Source organism: Hemibagrus wyckioides, linkage group LG02 (assembly GCF_019097595.1).
Source record: "Hemibagrus wyckioides isolate EC202008001 linkage group LG02, SWU_Hwy_1.0, whole genome shotgun sequence".
Taxonomy (NCBI): domain Eukaryota; kingdom Metazoa; phylum Chordata; class Actinopteri; order Siluriformes; family Bagridae; genus Hemibagrus; species Hemibagrus wyckioides.
In genome coordinates, this window is record NC_080711.1 from 21,248,264 (window position 1) to 21,263,425 (window position 15,162).

The following is a 15,162-nucleotide window of genomic DNA, read 5'->3' on the forward strand; positions in this document are numbered from 1 at the left end:
ACACAGAATCTGTTCAAAAGCGCAGAATCTGATGATAGATCAAATGAAATGTACATGTTTTCTGCAGCATCACTACTACAAACTCCTAAATATAAATATCATCTGTAGGGGGCAGCAGCACATGTGTTTTCAAGAAGGACTCATGAAACTATGAAATCTAACTGCTGAAGTTTGTTTATGTAAATTCATCCTGTTATATAAAAAATCAGCCTCTTGCTCACCAGAAGTTTGTGTCACACGACTGAATCAAAGAGCTTGATGATGGAGCTGAGGGTCACTCAATACTACATCTTTGTTATAATGTTAACCAAAGGTACCTGAGACTTCTTTACTGTATATTTCTTCCCTCAGAATATCTTGAGTGTGTTGATGATGATCTTTGATTGTTATGTTTTATCTGCTAGGTGTCAGCAGTGATGAGATCAGATTGGACCAGTCTCCTGCTGTGGTAAAGAGACCTGGAGAAACTGTGAAGATCTCTTGTAAGATACATGGCTTTGATATGACTGAGTACTACATGCACTGGATACGACAGAAACCAGGGAAAGTTCTGGAATGGCTTGGCCGGATGAATGCAGGAAGTAATCAAGCAGAATATGCAGAGTCTGTGAAGAACCAGCTCACCTTTACAGAAGACGTTTCAGAAAGCATACAGTACTTAGAGGCCAAGAATCTGAGGACAGAGGACACTGCAGTTTATTACTGCACCCGAAGAGCCACAGTGACTGGATCTGAGGAAGCAGCTGTACTAAAACCAGACACACATTTTCACACAGCGTTTATTTTAAACAGGTCACATGTACTGTTATCATTTATCTATTATGGTCTATGTTTATTAATTATATTTTGTTTACAATTTATTATATTCCAGTCCAGAAAGAAATGAATGCGTATTAAACACTGTAATGTTTTCTGCTCATTTTATATTTGGGTGCTGCTGGCTCCAGAGTCCATCGCAGGAACACTAATTGTACAGCCTGGACATGTTACACATTCACACACTCATTCACAACTAGGGACAATTTAAGGAAGACGAGTCACCTGCTTCACACCTGATTCGATTTCTTGAAGCAGATTATTTGAGACTTTTGAATTAGAAAGAAGGAAAAATATAGAAAATAGGTTTTACATCTGGCTATTGACAGATATTAGATTTCACCTTTGCCTTCTGCTCACTAGAGCTTACAATTCTTCTTCAGAATTTAAAAACACCTGATCTAGAATCTTCTCAGCTATTTCTCTCTGGATTCATCAGTTAAAGCCTCTAGAGCGCAGACTATACCAGAATGAACATCATGTTCATTCAGCATGTGGACTTTGCTACGAGAGGGACGAACACGCTGGATGTTGTTTATTCAAACATTCCCGGCGCGTATCGTGCGGAGCCCCGCCCCCACCTCGGCTACTCAGACCACATCTCTGTTATGTTGATTCCAGCATACAGACCTCTCGTCAGACGCTCTAAACCGGTTCTGAAACAGGTTAAGACCTGGCCAGCAGGAGCCATCTCTGCTCTTCAGGACTGTTTTGAGTGCACTGACTGGGATATGTTTAGGGAGGCTGCAACCAACGGCGACTCTATTGACTTGGAGGAATACACGGCATCAGTGACCAGCTACATCGGGAAATGCATCGATGACGTGACTGTCTCCAAGACCATCACAACACGCTCCAACCAGAAGCCGTGGATGACTGCGAAAGTGCGTGCTCTCCTGAAATCGAGAGACTCTGCCTTTAGATCGGGGGACAGGCCAGCCTTAAAAACAGCAAGGGCCAAACTGTCCCGAGCCATCAGAGAGGCGAAGTGTGCACACGCCCAGAGAATCCACGGCCACTTCCAGAACAGCAGAGACTCCCGGCGCATGTGTCAGGGCATTCAGGCGATCACCAACTACAGGATAACTTCACCTGCCTGTGACAGTGACGCCTCCCTTCCAGATGCGCTGAAAGACTTCTACGCTCGGTTTGAGGCACAGAACAACACAACAGCGAGGAAGACCATCCCTCCTCCTAATGACCCAGTGCTTTGTCTCACCACGGCTGACGTGAAGAGAACTCTATACAGAGTTAACCCACGGAAGTCCGCTGGACCAGACAACATTCCTGGCAGAGTTCTCAGGGAGTGTGCGGAGCAGCTAGCAGATGTCTTCACTGACATCTTCAACATCTCGCTGAGCAGCTCCATCATCCCTACGTGCCTCAAGACAACGACCATCGTCCCTGTGCCAAAGAAGTCCATGGTTTCCTGCCTCAATGACTACCGCCCCGTTGCACTCACACCAATCGTGATGAAATGCTTCGAGAGGCTCGTCATGAGGCACATCAAGTCACAGCTACCACCCTTGCTGGACCCATTGCAGTTTGCGTATCGTCCTAACCGTTCCACGGAAGACGCCATCACCACAACCCTCCATCTGGCCCTCACACACCTGGACTGCAAAGACTCCTACGTTCGAATGCTGTTCATAGATTTCAGTTCAGCATTCAACACAATCATCCCTCAGCAGCTGATTAAGAAGCTGAGTCTCCTGGGCCTGAACACCTCTCTCTGCAACTGGATCTTGGATTTCCTGCCTGGGAGACCTCAGTCAGTCCGGATCGGGAGCAGTATCTCCAGCACCACCACACTGAGCACTGGAGCACCTCAGGGCTGTGTGCTCAGTCCATTGCTGTTCACTCTGCTGACTCACGACTGTGCAGCAATGCACAGCTCCAACCACATCGTCAAGTTCGCTGACGACACGACCGTGGTGGGTCTCATCAGTAAGAACGACGAGTCAGCATACAGAGAGGAGGCGCAACATCTAACAGCCTGGTGCAGAACCAACAACCTCTCCCTGAACGTCGACAAGACCAAAGAGATGGTTGTTGACTTCAGGAGAGCACAGTGTGACCATTCTCCGCTGTCCATCGATGGCTCCTCTGTGGAGATCGTCAAGAGCATCAAATTCCTTGGTGTCCATCTGGCGGAGAACTTCACCTGGTCACTCAACACCAGCTCCATCACCAAGAAAGCCCAGCAGCGCCTCTACTTTCTGAGGAGGCTGAGTAAAGCCCATCTCCCTTCCCCCACCCTGACTGTGTTCTATAGAGGGACCATCGAGAGCGTCCTGAGCAGCTGCATCACTGCCTGGTTTGGGAACTGCACCGTCTCGGATCGCAAGACCCTTCAGCGGATAGTGAGGACAGCTGAAAAGATCATCGGAGTCTCTCTCCCCTCTATCATGGACATTTACACCGCACACTGCATCCGCAAAGCCAACAGCATCGTGAATGACCCCACACACCCCTCACACACACTCTTACACACCCCACACACCCCTCACACACACTCTTCACCCTCCTGCCATCTGGAAAGATACCGGAGCATTCGGGCCCTCACAACCAGACTGTGTAACAGTTTCTTTCCTCAAGCCATCAGGCTCCTCAACACCCGGGACTGAACTGTTCTACACTCTCTCTCACACACACACACTCTCACTCAGGACTGAACTGTATACTAACTCTCTGTCTCTCACACACAGATACACACACTCTCTCTTGACTGTGTGGATGCACACACACATACATAATTTATACTGTTCATTACTTATTGCACTACCTCTACCTGTCATCCGCTGCTATAGTTATATTTATGTTTATTTCTATTTGCACTACCTCAACCACTGCTGTGTATTTTTGCACAATATTTTTGCACAATACTTTTTTTTCTACATCATTTCACTTTATCTATTTTATTTCACTTACATTCCAGTACACGTTCTTTTATTTCCTTTCAGCGCTAAGTGTCCTGTGTTCTTTTGTGTTGTCTTTATTGTATTTATTGTCTTTTTGCACTGTCTTGTCTATGCTCTGTTTGCACCTAGCTGCACACTGTGCACTTTACGTGGCTAATGACAATCTTCTGTCCTAGCTCTGTGGTGTTGTTTGTTGTTTTTGTATTGAACTTGTTGTATGTTTATGTAGCACCAGGTCCTGGAGAAACGTTGTTTCATTTCACTATGTACTGCGTCAGCTGTATGTGGTTGAACTGACAATAAAAGCTTCTTGAATCTTGAATGTTCTTTTGCACAGTTTAATTATAATGTTAGTGTGTTTTATTCCTTTCTCAGTCGGTCACTGAGCTTTTCTACTTCTGCTGTATTTTAGATAAAGTTCCAGGTCTTCATAACTTTTGGCAGAAATGTAAAATTATTCTCAATACAGGACCAAGTTACTGATATCTAAAAGCCCTGAGAGGGCAGTCTGTGTGAACAAAACCATCCTGCTCATTAATACTCATTCAGCTTCAGTTACAGTGATACACAGTGATGGATTAAAAAGTCATGAGATCTAATGAGTAAAGAGCAGTGATGAACCTGACAGCATGAAACACACCCAGAGTCTTACAGGAAGCTTTTTCTCATCTCAGCTGTTCCTCTGTGAATGTTTTTATATCTCTAGTGGGCGTGTCATGCAAATGAAGTCCTGCATTTGAACCATTTATGCTGAAACATTCAGCCCAACAACATACCAGCAGTTTGTGTTCATTTACAGCAGCAGGAATCATTTTAATTCTTTGAGATGGGACTAGGCAGTGTTTTGAGTTGAATGAGTTTCAGAGTTTTTGAATCTTCATTCACTGTTAGTATTAATCATTACATTATTTAAAAAAAAAATTCTGTTGGTCTTTTTGTTTTCACGTTAATGTCTCCTATTCTATTTCAGATTCCTGCAGTCAGACACTGATCAAGTCTGATCCAGTGATCATCAAACCTGATCAGTCTCATAAACTGACCTGCACAGCCTCTGGATTAGACTTTGGTAGCTATGGCATGTCTTGGATCAGAACGGCGCCTGGAAAAGGGCTGGAATGGGTTGCATATATCTCAAGTAGCAGTATTTACTGTGTATCACTGTGTGTCACGGGCACAGTAATAAACACTGCAGTTTATTACTACACCCATAACACACAGTGATACTTCACCTTAGACATCAGTACAGAAACACATACTTGCTATAGTCACATGACAAACCCACATTTTCAGAAGCTGTGGATTCAAACAATCAAAATATTTTGATTGTCTCTGACTTACATGTTACAACTTGTTGACTTTTACTACATGTGGATTGTTATGAACATTATCAGGACATTTATACTGATAAAAGATTATTCATTCACTACCCAAAATATGCCATATTTTCAGTCATGTGAAAAAGAAAGTACACCCTCTTGAATTTTATGATTGTACATATTAAGATATAACCAAAAAATCATCTGCTCTTTAGAAGGTCTTAAAATGTGATAAATACAACCTCTGATGAACAAGAACATATGGCATATTATGCCATGTCATTGTTTATTTAACAAAAGTAAAGCTAATATGGAGAAGCCATGTGTGAAAAACTAAGTACGCCCTCACTGCTTCCATAGGGATTATGATGGTAAGAAGCAGACAGGTGCTGCTAATCAAATGCTCTTGACTAACTGATCATTAGCAAGTGTGACCATCTCTGTAGAAGTAGAAGTTTTGTCAGTTTGCTTTTCTGGAGCATTCAGGTGTGTTTTAACAAAAAGGAAAGACATCAGCAATGATCTTAGAAAAGTAACTCTTGCTGTCCATCAGTCTGAGAAGGGTTATAAGGCCAATTCAAAGAATTACCATAGAATTCAAGAGAGTTTACTTTCTTTTTCATATAAATGTATTAGATCACACCCACGAGTGTTTTATTCCTTGCATAACATGTCTATTAGCAGGAGCTACTTATCATTCATAAATACACATAGTACATTCATTGGTCAACAGAAGAAAGACTCCAGAAATTTTGCATGAATATTGTGGGAAGGCATGATTATAACTCCAGAATGATCCAAATATAATTCTTGTAGTAAGTTGAGTTTATAAAGAGATTATAAAGAATTATAAAGAAGAGTTTTTCTCCCCACTATAAACCCACATATCCTCCATCAGATGAATCTCCTCCTCATGATTTAAATACATTTCAGATACATTCTCCTCCCATCATCAGCAGATAAACAAATCCAAGCATCAGAGCTGGATCTCACTCTATTTATATGATGTGATGGTGTCTGTTAAACTTTGGAGAACAGAGAAGACTCCAGTACAAACAACACACACCATGTTCTCTACATCTCTACTGCTCCTGCTGGCAGCTGCTTCTTGTGAGTGCTTTATCAAATTCATTCATTTACTAGATGAAGAATAAAGGTGCAGCAGATATTGTGTGAGATATCACCATGTGTTTTCCTCCACAGATGTACATGGTGTGGAACTGACTCAGCCTGCTTCCATGACAGTCCAGCCAGGCCAGAGTCTCTCCATCCACTGCAAGGTTTCATATTCAGTTACAAGCTATTATACAGCTTGGATCCGGCAACCTGCAGGAAAAGCTCTGGAGTGGATTGGAATCATCTATATGGATGGGAGTACAGCTTACAGTGACAAACTGAAAAATAAGTTCAGCATCTCCAGAGACACTTCTACTAACACAATAACAATTGGAGGACAGAACATGCAGACTGAAGACACAGCTGTGTATTACTGCGCTCGTCACACACAGTGAGACAGAATAGTGGATTCCTCTTACAAAAACCTTATGAGACATGTTACACACATCCTCTCAATGCAACTAATAAATCATCTCAGTCACACTTTCACTTTCTTCCACTAGAATGAAGTCAGAATCTTTTGCAGCATTTTAAAACACAGTCACACAAAGTCATTATTAAATAAAAAATAAAACATTACTGAAAGAGTTTATTATCAGTTTATTCTGAACTATTATTAATCCCTTCATTTTACAGGATTTTTAACCAACAGTTGGAATCAGCATTTACTGAGTGGATTCAGGAATAATACAGCATGTTTCCAGCAGTGTGTTGTGTTTAACACACAGTCTGTTCTCACAGTGTGAGGTGCAATAATTGAAACAACTGAAGGAGGCAGCAGAGTTTAACAAATAAAGTAGAGAAAAAAGGGGAATCCACAAACTGCATTCTGTATGAGACTCATTCACTATCACTCATTATCAAAAATAACATTGAAGGCTAAGACATACTAGAGACATCATCTCAAAGACTTCTGGATGAAAAGCTTTGCTCCTTATGAAAAAAAAGACAAGCATATGCTTTAAATTATTCCATCATTCACAAAGATTTAACAGACAAATTGTTGGCATGAGCCCTTGACTGAATGAATCAGTGATGATTTGTGACCTGAATTATTTCTTTAATTAATTTCACTTTTTATAAGACATACAGATGAAAAAGGCAGGTTCTGAACAGAGCTGAATGTTCTTTTGGGTATTACAGTGATACATAGTGATGGACGTTAAAGTGAGATCCAATGAGTAAAGAGCAGTGATGAACCTGACAGCATGAAACACTCAGTCTTACAGGAAGGTTTTTCTCATCTCAGCTGTTCCTGTGTGTTTATATCTCTAGTGGGCGTGTCATGCAAATGAAATCCTGTATTTGAACCATTTATGCTGAAACATTCAGCCCAACAACATACCAGCAGTTTGTGTTCATTTACAGCAGCAGGAATCATTTTAATTCTTTGAGATGGGACTAGGCAGTGTTTTGAGTTACTTTACTCTAGCAATCTTCATTCAATGTTGGTATTATTTATTTCACAAATATTTTAAGGACTTTTCTTACTTTCTTTTTTAACTTTAACACCTATCTTTGTGTGTTCTTGCAGATTCCTGCAGTCAGACACTGATCCAGTCTGATCCAGTGATCATGAAACCTGATCAGTCTCATAAACTGACCTGCACAGCCTCTGGATTTGACTTCAGTAGCTACTGGTTGGCTTGGATCAGACAGGTGCCTGGAAAAGGACTGGAATTTGTTGCAAGAATTTACAGTAGTAGCATATATTACTCCAGTGCAGTTCAGGGCCGCTTCACAATCTCCAGAGACGACAGTAAGAAGCAGGTGTATCTGCAGATGAACAGCATGAGGACAGAAGACACTGCAGTTTATTACTGCGCCCGACACACAGTGATACTTCCCCTTAGACATCAGTACAAAAACACATACTTTCTATAGTCACATGACAAACTCACATTTTCAGATTCATGGAGGTCAAAGAACCAAAATGTGAACATTGGACATCTGGACATTTATGCTGATTTTAGATTATGAAGAATTTAGGCAATAAAAATATAAGCAACTCACAAAACAGTGTAGCTTTCCTGCACCCTTTCAGGATTCTGTGTAATGAGATCAAGTCAGTATGAATGTTTTCCCTACATGTTGTTTTAAATGCAGAAATATTTCACAGTTTGACAGAATGAGAACTATGTAAACAGTTTAGAGGTTGAAAGTCATTTACATACTAAATTTAACTTTACTTATCCAGTTTTAAATAAATATAAAGTAACATAAACACCAAAGAACATTTTTCACTGTGGTTATAAAACATGTAGAACACCATCATAACAATATGTAAATAAATTCCCCTTATATGCAATATGCAAAATCTTCCCCTTACAGCTACATATAGAGAAATATCAGCCACGGTCACTGTGGGCTCTGGAGAGTTTAGCACTGCTTTTAGATAAAAGATGTTCCTTCCAGTTCTGCTGCTGCTGGCAGCTTCATCCTGTGAGTTTCACTTCAGTAATGAACTCAGAGCTGCTAGTAAATTACTGCAGTTATAACCTACTGTACATACATTTTTACTGAAACTGTGACATCTCTTTTTTTCAGATGTGGAATGTGCAGTAGAGCTCACTCAGGACACCTCAGTGATGTTAAAGCCTGGAGATTCTTTAACCCTCAGCTGTAAAGTATCCGGTTACTCAGTTACTGATAACAGCTACGCTACAGCTTGGATTCGACAACCTGCAGGGAAAACTCTGGAATGGATAAATGACATTTGAGGGGGTGGAAGCATGTATCATAAAGAGTCTCTAAAAAGCACGTTCAGTATTTCTAAAGATGCCTCCAGCAGCACGGTGACTCTGAGAGGACAGAACATGCAGACTGAACACATGTGTACTGTAATCATACACTGAGCTCATATTTTCATAATCTACGTATTTGCACTAAAAAAACATTAAGACTGAAAAACATTTCACAATTAAACAGCATTTACTTACTAAATTAACTTAGATATTCAGTCTTAAATAAATACAAACTAATTTAAGCACCAAGGAACATTTTAATAAGTGTGTGAATTTATTAACTTCACATATCTTTACAGTATTAATTTTTTTCTTCAGATGACTTTAGAGTTGGACACTGAGAGTGAAGTACAACCTCCATCATAAAGACATGGTTATAAATGACTTAACTGACCACTGATTCATTTGATTAAAATTGCTGCTATCACAAAAATCCCCTTTACCATACAACTGCATTGCTATTATTTTTAAGGCAATTACTTTAAATTTTATGTACATGTGTGTCTACACACCTTCACAGATGCTGAGTTAGCTGTTAGCCCTCAAAAATGTCAGCTCACATAACACGTTATGGACTTCTAAGTATTTATTTACTGAAGACAGATGTAAAGTTGTATGCTTTCTTTGTGAAATACAGATTGCTGTTTTTATAAATTGCAGTTTGAATTGCCACAAACATAAACTAAACATGCAGAAAAACACAAGAACTTGACTGATGCAAAGCAGTGACAGTGCGGTCAGTTAAATGGTGGCCATGATCATAATTCATAAATTTCAAATTTGATTTTAAGATGATTTTAAGGGGAGAGGATGACATGATATGCTGATGATTTAAAGTGTTTCTTCAGTTTGAAATCTCTAAACACTTGTGAAATCCTGATTACATTCTACACCAAATACCACAAAATGCAGACTTAAATATAATATAGTTGGCCTATACAGTGAGCAGCATGTGGTTGTGGATTGAACACCTCCATAGTGGTCATGGACACTCCCTATTCAAATAGAGTCGTGTATAAACAGCATGTTCTTGCTGCTCTAGTTTCCAGTGAGCTCTGTGATAGATAACACTCCCATACACTTTAAATCTGGGTGAAGCAGAACTCAGAGAAGGATGATTTTAGGACAGTGTATTTTACTGGTACTCATTTCATGTAAGTTTATGTTTTTTTCTGTTGTGACTAATAGCATTATATCATTATAAAATAACATTACCTAGTTCTACTCTTCTCTTCCAGATTCTTATGGACAGTCCCTGACCTCCTCTGCTTCTGTGGTGAAGAGACCTGGAGAGTCAGTCACTCTCTCTTGTACTGTCTCTGGATTCTCAATGAGCAGCTACTACATGAACTGGATCCGTCAGAAACCAGGACAAGGACTGGAGTGGATCGGATACATTGACACTGGCACTGGCACTGGATTCGCTCAGTCACTGCAGGGCCAGTTCTCCATCACTAAAGACACCAGTAAAAACATGCTGTACCTAGAAGTGAAGAGTCTGAAAGCTGAAGACACGGCAGTTTATTACTGTGCACGAGACTCACACTGACACAACAGACTCCAGAGCTGTACAAAAACTTACACAAGCACGTCCTCATGAGCTGTAAATATTCCCTCAGCAGGAAGCTGCACCCCAGAGACATTTATTATGCAGAACAACATCCATTCACACTCAGCACTCAGATCTTTCTCTCTATTCCAATCTTGTTTTTTTTAGCAGTTATTAATATTAATAATAATAATCCCCATTGTAATCTATCACATTTACACGGACAATGCTCTAGGACAATGATTCTGATGACTAGTTGTGACTATATACTGTACTATTCATGCTTTTATTCCTCCTATTTGTGATACCAGCTGCAGGAACACTACAGGTCAGTGGTTAATTTCCTGAATTTAGAAGCAAAGAGTCTGTTCAGCAGCACAGAACCTGACAAGAGATCACATGAAATGTACATGTTTTCTGCAGCATCATTACTACAAACTCCTAAATATAAAAATCATCTGTAGGGGGCAGCAGCACACTTGTTTTCAAGAAGGACTCCTGAAACTATGAAATCTAACAGCTGAAGGATGTTTATGCAAATTCACCCTATTATATAAAAAATCAGCCTCTTGCTCACCTGAAGTTTGTGTCACACGACTATATCAAAGATCTTGATCATGGAGCTGAGGGTCACTCAGTACCAGTGGCGGACCATCAGGGCCAGCAAACAGCAGTAATCTGAATCACTGACTTGTATGTTAATATATTTAATATATTTTTTCCATGAATGTGTATTAAATTATTCCCAATAGTCTATTCTCTACATTTCATAGCTTTTCTCTTGGTTGCGCTGCTTCCAGTAGTGTATATTTATGATAAGAGTATTTATCCAATCATATTTCAGCCAGTGGCTGACATCATGTGTTGCCCAGCTCTAAGGCCTTCAGAATCAATAGTGCAGGCGCCCGTAGATTAAAATGAGTGGCAATGAAACTGTTCCATTAACCAATCAGATTTCGAGTTGGCGTCACTGGGGCCATCTAGCAAGCTTACGATTACGTCAGCAAATTTCCCGTCTTTTGATTGGATAATTGGAGTAGTCAGAGGCAGCAAACCACATAAACTAAATAAAATATATATATTTTATCTCACAATGGCTGACAGAGGAGAAGAAATCGATTTGGTCACGGACATCCTTACAAATGCATTTTCAAGGCGGACATTTTAAGAAAATCCTTTTGATTCTTCAAAATAGTTGGTAAGCTTTTTCAGGAACCATTTATGCTTTTGGGTTTTCTTTTTTTCTGGGTTTTCAGTTTGCCTTCATTCCAGATCCCCGGGGTGGACTGTGGTTTTGTTTTTTTTTGCTGCAGTGAAAGGAAACTTGTGAGACTGAATTGTGTTAATGTGTTTTTTTTGCTATATGTAATGTAATTTTATTCATGTTCTCTACAAGAGCCTGTGACACAGCGCACTGTTATACAGTGTTTCTATATTCACTGTGTCTCATTTCAGATGCTGCGTCCTCCGGAGATTGCAGTTTGCTGCATACGGCATCAAGAATGACTTTTTTGAGAAAAGTAACCCTAATAAAATTGACTATTCCTTGTGAGGTGTGAAATACTGTAGACTAATTTCTTTTTTACTTTGTTATTTAATAGTTGATTAGTATCTATAGTGATGCTATGAAGGTGGATTAATTCAGTTAGGACACCAGTGAAGGCCTAGGTCTGAAATGCACGGCCCGCCACTGTTTATATCAATGTTGTGCATGAAAGGGTTAAGAATTCTCTCCAATTCTGCATTATCCTCAGAGGGAATTTGGGGCATTTTAATGGTATTAAAAAAAGAATCAAGTTCAGAACAGTTATAATCAATTTCAGACGAATACAGGGCTGTATAGAATTGTTCAAAGACCGAAATGATTTCCAACTCATCCTTGGTGATCCTGCCATCATCCCTACGAATAGATGTTATAGTATTTGTAGTTAAGTACTGTCTTATTTGTTGAGCAAGAATTTTCCCACATTTGTCCGAAAGTTTCTATAATTTAGAGCGAGATTGGAGCAAAAGTCTTTCTGTCTGTTCAGATGTTATTAGATCAATCTCTGTCTGTAGCTTTGTTCTTTCCTTAAAAATGTCAGGTGAGGGCTTAATTGCACATTTCAAGTCTAATTGTTTAATTTGATTAAAAGATCATTTAGTTGATGGTTTCTTTTTTTCCCCTCTCCCTCGATGAAAATGAGATTATTTCCCCCATAATATAGCCTTTTAAAGACTCCCAAAGTGGATATGAACGATGCAGTGGGGAAAAAAAGAGAACTGCTTATGGCTTGGATATAAGAAACGTCAGAGATCAGGAAATGTATATGTCTCAAAAAAGTATTAATAGACATGGCGGATTTAGTTATTTTGTAGGGCAGGGACATTTGAAGGTCCAAATATGAATTTTCATCAATGTCCAAGTTCTTGAAGATTCAAGATTCAAGAAGCTTTATTGTCATTTCAACCACATATAGCTGACGCAGTACATAGTGAAATGAAACAACGTTTCTCCAGGACCTGGTGCTACATAAACATACAACAACAAAGTTCAACATAAAAACAAGACCACAGAGCTAGGACAGAAGATTGTCATTAGCCACGTAAAGTCCACAGTGTGCAGCTAGGTGCAAACAGAGCATAGACAAGACAGTACAAAAGACAATAAATACAAGAAAGACAACACAAAAGAACACAGGACACTTAGCGCCGAAAAGAAAGAAAAGAACGTGTACTGGAATGTAAGTGAAATAAGATAAGATGAAGTGAAATAAAAAAGAAAAAAAAAAGTATTGTACAAAAAAAATTGTGCAAAAATACACAGCAGCGGTTGAGGTAGTGCAAATAGAAATAAACATAAATATAACTATAGCAGCGGATGACAGGTTGAGGTAGTGCAATAAGTGTGAACAATATAAATTGTGTGTGTGCGTGTGTGTGCGTCCACATAGTCAAGAGAGAGTATGTGTGTATCTGTGTGTGAGAGAGACAGAGAGTTGATATACAGTTCGGTCCTGAGTGAGAGTGTGTGTGAGAGTGTAGAACAGTTCAGTCCTGGGTGTTGAGGAGCCTGATGGCTTGAGGAAAGAAACTGTTACACAGTCTGGTTGTGAGGGCCCGAATGCTCCGGTACCTCTTTCCAGATGGCAGGAGGGTGAAGAGTGTGTGTGAGGGGTGTGTAAGAGTGTGTGTGAGGGGTGTGTGGGGTGTGTGTGAGGGGTGTGTGGGGTGTGTAAGAGTGTGTGTGAGGGGTGTGTGGGGTCAGCCACAATGCTGTTGGCTTTGCGGATGCAGCGTGCGGTGTAAATGTCCATGATAGAGGGGAGAGAGACTCTGATGATCTTTTCAGCTGTCCTCACTATCCGCTGAAGGGTCTTGCGATCCGAGACGGTGCAGTTCCCAAACCAGGCAGTGATGCAGCTGCTCAGGACGCTCTCGATGGTCCGTCTGTAGAACAAAGTCGGGATGGGGGAAGGGAGATGGGCTTTCCTCAGCCTCCTCAGGAAGTAGAGGCGCTGCTGGGCTTTCTTGGTGATGGAGCTGGTGTTGAGTGACCAGGTGAAGTTCTCCGCCAGATGGACACCAAGGAATTTGGTGCTCTTGATGATCTTCACAGAGGATCCGTCGATGGACAGCGGAGAATGGTCACTCTGTGCTCTCCTGAAGTCAACAACCATCTCTTTGGTCTTGTCGACGTTCAGGGAGAGGTTGTTGGTTCTGCACCAGGCTGTTAGATGTTGCACCTCCTCTCTGTATGCTGACTTGTCGTTCTTGCTGATGAGACCCACCATGGTCGTGTCATCAGCGAACTTGACGATGTGGTTGGAGCTGTGCATTGCTGCACAGTCGTGAGTCAGCAGAGTGAACAGCAATGGACTGAGCACACAGCCCTGAGGAGCTCCAGTGTTCAGTGTGGTGGTGCTGGAGATACTGCTCCCGATCCGGACTGACTGAGGTCTCCCAGTCAGGAAATCCAGGATCCAGTTGCAGAGAGAGGTGTTCAGGCCCAGGAGACTCAGCTTTTAACAATTGGTTATCATAAAACTTGGTTTTAAAAAGCAAGCATGCATAACAAATCAACACTATTATTGAAAAAAGTGACTTTTGCATTCAAAATACATTAATAACAAATGGCAAAACAAATAATTTAAAGTGTTCAAGAGGCAGGCTAAAAATAACATAATAGAGAGCAGTCTAATGTGAGAAAAGGCTCTGTCTGTCTTCCATCAGCTGCCTAAACCATGGCACAAAAGGAGTGGTTGCTAGACGGGGACACTGGCCTAAATGTTAATTAGTCAAGCTGCTGCAGTATAAGTTCTTCACAACATTCATTACTGAGAAGACTCGCACTGATAGGTCGACCCAGAGTTCAGTCTGCAGAGATGCCATGCTTGCCCATGGGAAGATGCTCTTGTTTCTTTTGACAACTCCTCAACATTCTTGACCAGGAATGGAGATGGAATGCAGAGCAGCACTAGTCTGCCTACACTGAAGCCCTCAAAGCGCTCCCTGAAATTTTCAGCTAGCTTCTCCAAAAAGGAAAGATGGTGATGATGGTGATTGCCATTAGTCTGCTGGAGAAGAGTTGGAAAGTGGATATGTGGCCATGTGATGTTACTCTTAAAGATCTCCAGCCGCCTTTCAGAGGAGAGTCCTGCTGCCATCAGATCACACATGTTGCCTTTGCGCTGGAGCCTCTGATTCAGTTCATTTAGCTG

The 15,162-nt window shown here is 40.9% G+C and overlaps 1 gene segment (V, D, J or C); it reads left to right on the forward strand.

Moving 5' to 3' along the window:
• The first annotated feature begins 261 nt into the window (after window positions 1-261).
• On the forward strand, window positions 262-11,139 carry LOC131364323 (immunoglobulin heavy variable 1-3-like). The segment is given in 3 exon segments: window positions 262-313; window positions 405-745; window positions 11,071-11,139. Coding segments are annotated over 3 exon segments (462 nt in total).
• The last annotated feature ends 4,023 nt before the right edge of the window (window positions 11,140-15,162 follow it).